The following is a 9,046-nucleotide window of genomic DNA, read 5'->3' as shown; positions in this document are numbered from 1 at the left end:
TAACCCATATTTTCTTTACCTTTATGAAGTGTAGGGATTGGCACTCAATTTGATCCTTCCTAATCAAGCTTGGAATAGAGTTTCTCCAAGACATTTTAGGTATGTCCTCATAGATCGAGGGCAAGGACTTTTAATGTTTCTAATTTTTTCATGTTTTAAGACTATTGTTAAGACTTCGATTGTAAAGGGTCGTGACCCTATTTTGTTAGAGATTGTGTCTAAGTTGGCCATGTGAGATATAGACTTCTGCTTGCATTTAATTTTTTTTGAATGATAGATTGTATGGTTTTTGAATAAAAAGTTTTAATTCCGTACTATTTATATTACCTATGCGATGAAAGAATGCTATGAGACTTTTATAAGACCCCTTCAGGGTCGAGTACGCTGTGTTGCTTCCAGGGTGTAGACTTGGGTCGTGACAACAAATTATCAGTTTGTGGTGTATTGATGGCTTTGTGGTGCTTTGATGTGTGGTTGTGACTTGTTTGGTACTAATAAACTTAATCTAGCCTTGTGAATTAAAAATGAGCACCCCTTCGAAATTTTGTGAAAATGATGGAAGTGCATGATGTTTTAACAATGGTTTGAATCTTTTTGTGACTTTAATTTACTAGGTTGTAAAATGTAATAAATAACTCTTTTTTTCTTAACTAGGAAATGAAATTGATCCATCTTGAATAGTATGAATGTCATGTGTGGTGACTGTCGAAAATAATTTATGATGTTCAACTGTGTTAACTAGAACTTACCTGGTTTGGTCTTGAAATGTTGCAATTAATTGAGTTTGGTTGGACAAATGATCTTAGGCTTTTTTTTTATTGTCCTTGAAGTCCATTTGGCTTAAGAATCACACCTTTGCACTAAATATATCTTTTGTTGTCCCCTTTTGAGCCTATTCCTTTTTTTGGAAACCTGATTACAAGTCGTATCCTTTTTGAAAAAGTAACCCTCTTTTGAACACTTCCCTCCTTGAACATGAGAATAATGAAAATTGAGTCTAAAAGCCTATGTGGGGGTGTTATAAGAAACTCATAGATGGGATGATTACCACATGAGCACTTTATAAAAAAAGAGTTTAAGAATGGAGGAAAAAGTTTCAAAGAAAGAAAAAGCTTCAAAAAAGAAAAAAAATGAATAAAGGAGATTTGAATCCTCTAAAAGTTAAAATATAGTTGCATGTGGGGGCATCTAGAATGTGAAAGGTGAAAAATATTGTTAAAATGTGCATTGGTTTGAAAACAGGAAAGAGTTTGAAAATGATGAGTTGCAGTGTAGTGTTCAAGGAGGATGTAGTCAGTTGTACCTAAAAGATATCCTAACCTTCCCTAAGCCTACATTACAAGCTTAACAAAGTCCATTGATATCTCTAACCAAATGAAGTTGAGTCAATGTTGATTGAAAATATGGGCAAGCCTATGGTATGACATTCGTATTCATGAGATGTTTCTTTGAGAGTGTGAGTGTTTGCATCATTTGTCCCTTGTCTTGTGAATACTTGCGAGTGAAATTTTTGGGACATCTTCTTTCTTGTGAGGGCATGAAACCTAAGATAGATTTGTGAAGTTGATAAATTCCAAAATTGAGTCAAGGGAAGATGTTTAGTTGACTATTAGTTGAGAGTCACTTCTTGAGAATTATTGTTGTCACTTCATCATTCATGGAAATACATTGAGTTTTGAAATCTTACTAGAACTTGAAGGGTTGCTTGAATTGAAAATCGCTTGCTTGCTTGCTAATTATTAGTACCGACCAAAGTCATGATGATGATCTTTAGTTGAAATAAAAGAGTGTTGTGCCTAAATTGAGTGCCTCTTCTGATTTTGATGTTGCGTTGCTTGAGGAAAGCAATGATTTTAAGTTGGGGTGTTGATGAGTAGTGAATTTCCACTCATTTAAGGATCTTTTCTTATGATTTTATGGCACTTAAGTAGAGAAAAAGGCTAACGATTCATTGAATTGTGTTCATTTAAGGTGTTGGTTGTTGGGAAGAGAATAATGGACAAAAGTGGAAAAGGAGTTTAACCTGGCAGGAAGTGAGACTCAGATGTCGCAGTTGCGAAAGAGAGTTCGCTTTCACAAACAAGTAAACAAAGTCAACTGGTCGCTTAAGCAACCAGATTAGGCTCGCTTTTGGGAAGAAGTTCAAGAAGGATAGGGTCACTTTAGTGAACAGATGCTCTCTTTACCGAACGGATGCTCGCTTTCGCGGCATTCGTTTTTGTGAACTCCGTGCCGCATTTGCGAAGCCCGCCTACCTAGAAAGGACAGAATTGGAATTTCTCAACCATTTGATCCAAGTTCTCACAGAGGGATGGAAAGAAGCATTATTCTACCTTAGAAAATATCAGATTTTGTATTGAATTTTATCATCTTAGCTTAGAGTAGAGAAAAACTTGTAGATTTCAATTTGGGGTTGAGACTTTGACGGCAAGTTACCTCAGAATTTACATTTGGTTTGAAGATTGTGTTCTTATTAGTAGAATCTCTTATTCCCTTCTTCTTTCCTTGCTTTCAATTTCTAGAATTGTGAGCGTAATTGTTAATTGAGATTGTGGTTTTTGACTAGAAATAGACAATTCATTTTGGTCTTGATTGCTCATTCTAATGTTTTTGTATGTGATTCAATGCTTTCATGACTAGGTTTTAACCCAATTTTAATGTTTTAATCTATGACTTGAGAGTGCATGATTGAATCTAGCTTCCGATCTTTGTGGGTTGCTTAAAAGAGAATCTCTGAAGTGGAGAATTAGGTTGATACTCATTTTTGTCTTTGATTCCTAAATTTGAGACCAGGAGGAGATAATTTAGGTTTGCTTTGTTGAATACTAAACTTGCTAGAAATAGGGGTTTAGATTAAGGTATTAGATTGTATTGTTATTGAACACGATTGAGACCGAAAGGAGATTTCGTATGGAAGCACTTTAAGACCGAAAGGAGATTTCGTATGGAAGCACTTTGAGACCGAAAGGAAACAAGTGTTAATTAATGATGATCTAGCCTACCTTTGATTGATTTGCATATGATGAGATGGCAATGTATCGTTCAATGAGTGTTGAGTTCCAAATTTCCTCCATCCCAATTATCCCTTTCTTGATATTGACTTTGCCCAAATCTTTTGATTAGTTACCAAAATCACTCTTAATTTGATAATTTTGTGTTGTGTTTAGATTCAAACTTTTAGCTAGTCATTCTTTATCTTTTCAATCGCCGAAAAATTGTTCTATGTGGTATTCGACTCCGACTCTTAGTTGGTTATTTTTATTGATGATGAGTCGATAACCTCTTACTCTTCGAATTTGTTTTGAGGGTAATGTGAGGGTTATCATTTTAAGAAATTAAAATAAGAAAAGAATAGAAAAGCTGAAAAATAGGTGGTAACATATTAGTAACCGGTAAGTATAAGCTAAAAAATAGGTGATAACATATTAGTAAGCGGTAATTGGGTATTAAGTTATGTACAAAAATGTATATAGATTATAAGTATTGGAGGTGGAGTAGAATAATATATAGTTAGTGTGACTTAGCGCAATGTTAGGAGAAGCAATAAAAATGGTGGTGGAATTGTAATTTGAGAAAAGTATGGAAAGAAAAAGAGTTAGAATTATAGTAGTATGTTATAATGAAAATTAGAATGGATGAGGATGATGAATTTGAGGATGCAGGGACAGGGACACCTTTATCTGCGATAGCTGAGGCATTTGAGGAGCTTTCATCAAACCATGATCTTATGCTCAAGCCTTTTTGTCATGCTTGTTCCTATGTTTCTGTCCTCTTTGGATCTCTAGGGATCGCTTTTAAATTTGCTGAGCTTGAATACGTTTCAAAGGTCTGTCTGTCTGTTATGCGTGCCCCAGCATCCTATCCTATTTCTTTTTTAAACAAAAATAAATAAATTACATGATGTCTTCGCTTTCAGGTACGTGATCTTACAGAAGCATCAGAAATATTTGGCAGTTTGAACAGTATCCTTGATTATGATGTTAGAAATGATACAGTCAGAACACCAGGAAGCCTTTCACGCAATTTACGCAGAGTTCGTCAGGGTCTAGACCTAATAAGGGCTTTGTTTCAGAATTTTCTTTCAACCTAGTATGTCTCTTCTTTAACTCAAGTTGTGAATACACCCAAATCAATATTGTTTTCATGTACCTACCATTCTCTCAAACATTAATGTCTTTTGTTTCATTCTGATACATATATTATATATCAATTTCAATCTACTTTCCCTTTTAACTCTCTCTAATCCTTATAGTTTCTCTCTAGTGACGACTCGCTAAAAGAAGCTGCTTCAATGGCGTATGCAAAAGTTTGTGCACCTTATCATACATGGGCTGTCAGAACTGCTGTATCTGCTGGCATGTGTGCTCTTCCAACAAGGGACCAACTTCTTATCAAGTTAAATGAGACTGGTAAGTTTACTTTCTGTCATTATATTATATACACAATTTGTTGCTGAAAATAACGGACGACTGCCACTCCGAATTAGGATATGGGTATATAAGTTTTTCAACATTATAGCCTATGGCAAGCATTAGAAAAATTGACAAATCAGCGAGATAGGTAGATCTCGTTGTTTTGATAACACGACATGTTATATGACACACCCTTCCAAATAGATTGTGTTACTATATGAGGCTTTTGGTTCTTGTTATTGTTTCCATTTTGAATCTTAATCCAGATGAGCTACATGACCGGTTTGTCTTCTATTATTAGAATCTAAGCACCGCATATTTCTGCCAATTATTAGGATAACTTGTCTCTTTTGAATGAATTGAATAAAACTCTAATTTTGTTTATCTTGATGTCCAACCATAGAATCGGAGGTAAGGTTTATGTTCCCCTTCTTCTACTTGTGCTGTTGCTCAGCCCCTAACCCACCTCAAGGGTCGTTAAAAAAAAATAAAAACCGATAAGAACTATGTCAATAATATCTTTAATCAGTTGGCCCTCTGGTTTTAGTAGACACGACGTATCAGGCTTGGATGTTTAAGTTGTAACTTTACGTTGGAAATATTTGAATTGTGTTAATGAAGTAGCAAGAAGAAGGATCGATTGAACTTGTTTTGGCAGCAATGTTATGCATATAGGAAGGAAGGAATTCATATCTTTCGTCCAAATAATAATAATCTCGTCAGAATTACTTATTGTTGCTACTAAATATGTCAGATGATTCAGCGGAGAGAGAAATGAGAAGATACATTGATGCTTCACTTCCGATCATCGAATACATTGACAAACTGTATATTTCAAGGAATATAAGCTTGGATTGGTGATCTCTTCGCGTTTGCGTGGGAAGAAAACAACCAAGTAGAAACGTCTGATGGAAAAATTACTTCTCATTGCTATACAACATGTATGCATCTACTGATGGGAGTATCGGCTCTCTCTATCTGCAAATTAAATTTATGCTTTAGGTTGGAAATTTGTATCAAAAGTAGTTTTAGTAAATACATCGACTCCCTTTTTTCCAAGGTTTAATCAAAAGCAAAGTAGTACCTACTACTAAGTATTCATACTTGTGGAATCAGATGGGATTGAATAAAAAGTGGACAAGATTAGAGTAATTAATATTTTTGGGATGAGATAATGATAAACAATGGAGTATATAATAGCTTAAAGCAGGTAGAAGCAAAAGCAATTGAGATAAGGTTAATCTGACTCTAAAGCCTAAAGTAAGGTCAAGAGATTTGTGTACGTATTTGCGCCCTTACGGTGTCCATGAAATACCAAATCAAGACATTAGACGGACTCGGTTGAAACCTGCAATAAGCTCTTCATTCAGTTTAACACAAAATTGTGTCTTTATCCCCTAAACTAGAGATTAGATGGTGGTATTAACCTTTTTGAAGTTTTGACCAAAATAAGCTATTTTAAAAACCAATTCACCAAACTAATACGCTTTTTAATTTTTTTACAAAAGTAGTATAAACGTACTTCATGGTAACGTTTTAGGTTATTTTTATTTTAAAAATTCAACAAACAAAAACTGACGGAGCTGACGACGTTAAATGAATAAACGTTACTGTGAGTAACGTTTTAGGTGTAAAACGTTACTCACAATAACGTTTATTGAGAACCCAATCACATCAACCCTGCAAATGCAGAATCAAACCCTGCAAAGTTAAAGCGTTACTCATAGTAACATTTTACACCTAAAACGTTACTCACAGTTACGTTTTAGGAGTAAAATGTTACTATTTTACTAAGAATTCAATCACGGGTCTTCGACGCCTGCAAATTTAGCTATAAAACGTTACTCATAATAACGTTTTACCTAAAAAACGTAACTGTCAGTTACAACACTCTATTAAAGTCATATTCCTCCATTTTTTAAACTTACCACATGTGATTATAAAATAAATGTTGTTGTAAGGAATGTTTTGCATATTCCAACAATATTCAACAAAACTTTTACTTGTGTTGCCCATTGTTAAAATAATATTCACAAAACTTCATCAGGTATGAATTAAATAAGTCAAGTTTATCATATTATTAAGAGATTTTTTAAAATAATATTAATAAATTAGAAAAATAATTTTAAAGCTATAGTAAGAACTTAACATAATATGAGTAACATTTTATAGCTAAATTTGCAGGAGTCGAAGACCCGTGATTAGCGTTTTACACCTAAAACGTTACTGTGAGTAGCGTTTTACACCTAAAACGTTACTGTGAGTAGCGTTTTACACCTAAAACGTTACTGTGAGTAGCGTTTTACACCTAAAACGTTACTGTGAGTAGCGTTTTACACCTAAAACGTTACTGTGAGTAGCGTTTTACACCTAAAACGTTACTGTGAGTAACGTTTTAAATTTGTAGGATTTGATTCTGCATTTGCAGGATTGATGTGATTGGATTCTCAATAAACGTTATTGTGAGTAACGTTTTACACCTAAAACGTTACTCGCAGTAACGTTTATTCATTTAACGTCGTCAGCTCCGTCAGTTTTTGTCCGTTGAATTTTTAAAATAAAATAGCCTAAAACGTTACCATGAAGTACGTTTATACTACTTTTGTAAAAATTTAAAAAGTGTATTAGTTTGGTGAATTGGTTTTTAAAATAGCTTATTTTGGTCAATACTTCAACCTTTTTTGAGGTTCAACCCATCGAGATCTTAGCGTTTGGTTGTTACCCTTCATAGATCTGGTAATCGATTATAAGAGCTTCCACATATTCTAAGCAGCTTCTACGTTGCTATTCAAATATTGACTGTCTCATCTGTTCCAAATATATAGATGGGAAAATATAATATCAGAATTAGGATAAATACTACTACAATAATATATATAAATAAGACTTGAATCGTACTAGGCACTATCCTAAGAAACTATTTCAACAGTGTGAAATGTCTCATAAGGATTAAACAAGTCTTCTCTAATTAATTAGAGGATGCAAGAATAAAAAAAAATATAAATAATTCAAAAGAAAGCAAGTCGAGAGAAAAAATTGAAAGTTGGCTAGTTAATATTCTTTCACTTAGTAGTGTAACATATCATGGCTACATCATTGATAAATATAAGGTAGCATGTATGATGAAGAGAAGCAGCAGAGGAGTATTTCTACACTAATAAAACTTGGAGCTAATTAGGGAAAACAACTTTGCCACCAAGTTGATTGCGAATGTGCTGAGGCAATTTGTAAAACTTGGCCTCCAAGTTGTTGACAAATGTATTGTGGTTTATTTGCCCTGATTTCTTAGACGGCGGGAATCCATATTGGTTGTTGGATGGCGTCGTAGTAATTTCTACCCATATTTATTGATTGAGATTAGTCCATGTTGTAATACCTTGGTGTGGGCAAAGTACTAAATCTACCTAAATTCGACCGGAAAATGTATATGAAGGCTAGATCTTTTCTCAGCAAGTTTTCTTCGTCGTATAGTTGATACAACTTGTTTTTTTCATCTTTATAGTACTCATAGCCATAATAGTTGTTGATGGAGTGGGATGCTGAATATATATATATATAGCTGTTCCCACATATTCAAAGTAACTTTAAGAATTTTCTTGTATAAATTGTCATCTCTTAGTGTTGGGTTTTATTTGTCCTGACTTTCTTACCATAAATAGGTTTTTCTTTTAAGAAAATGTTTAATATTTTGACTAGTTCTTTTCTTGTAGGAAAGGTTTTAGGACTCTATAAATATAGGCTTGTTCCTTCTAACTTATTAGCATTCACAATGTAGTCCTAGGATTTTGAGAGTTGCGGTTATGGAGGAGAATTTTGTGTACCTCCTTGTATTCCGAGTGAATTTGTTGAGGTTGTTTCTCTCTATATTTTGTACTCTCATACTTATAGTGGATTGCTCATCTCCTTTGTGGACGTAGGTCGATTGACCGAACCACGTTAAATTTGTCTCTTTTGGTGTGTTTCTCGTTTGTCTTCTTACTCATGGTCTTTCGAGGTTTGCTTTGCTAGCTTCCGCATTACACCTGCTTTTTCCTAACAAAATGAGCTTATTTCATATGTATTATGTGTTTAAATATTATTATTTTAAAGTATCCGACAATTCCCTATATATTTTAAAATAATTTTGAAATAGAAGGATTCGACTTGTTTAATTTTGTTAAGTTTGATGTCTTTCGGACTATGAATCAAACTTAGACCGATATAATTTAACTTAGAGATTTATTGGTGAAATATAAAATTTCTATGAATCAATAATTCTTATTCTAAGTCAGAGATTCTAACAATCACATTTAATCCTCATATCCTATTGTTCAACGCGGTTTTGCGCCAATAAGCTATGCGCGTGCTTGGTTATTCATGAGAGCTTTACAGACTAGGCCAAAGTCTCATTGGAGTGGCTTCACTCCACTTCTCATTTAAGTTAATTCATCAAGTGCATACTTATTAAAATACACCATCTACAAGGACTATGAATTCATTAAGAGTTAATAACTCACCCCTCATAATTAGGAATAGTTCAAGCACTCTTTTTTAGTGTGCAGTGACAATATCGACTTATTATTACCCATATGAACCTACTTCATATGGAATATCCAATCACATAGGTTGGGTTTCCATCTTTATTGACAATCATA

General features: G+C 33.9%; 1 protein-coding gene across 1 annotated transcript; it reads left to right on the top strand.

Annotated features, from left to right (window-relative positions):
- Positions 1–3,631: 3,631 nt before the first annotated feature.
- LOC102583895 (ACD11 homolog protein) lies at positions 3,632–5,409 on the top strand. The gene is made up of 4 exons (XM_006358625.1): positions 3,632–3,826; positions 3,917–4,089; positions 4,264–4,409; positions 5,167–5,409. Exons 1-4 carry the CDS (start codon positions 3,632–3,634, stop codon positions 5,271–5,273), a joined length of 621 nt encoding a protein of 206 aa, XP_006358687.1. The 3' UTR covers positions 5,274–5,409.
- The last annotated feature ends 3,637 nt before the right edge of the window (positions 5,410–9,046 follow it).

The sequence above is a fragment of the Solanum tuberosum genome, unplaced genomic scaffold, assembly GCF_000226075.1.
Source record: "Solanum tuberosum cultivar DM 1-3 516 R44 unplaced genomic scaffold, SolTub_3.0 scf00270, whole genome shotgun sequence".
Taxonomy (NCBI): domain Eukaryota; kingdom Viridiplantae; phylum Streptophyta; class Magnoliopsida; order Solanales; family Solanaceae; genus Solanum; species Solanum tuberosum.
Note: the sequence above shows the minus strand (reverse complement) of the source record. Positions and strands in the feature narration are given on the sequence as shown.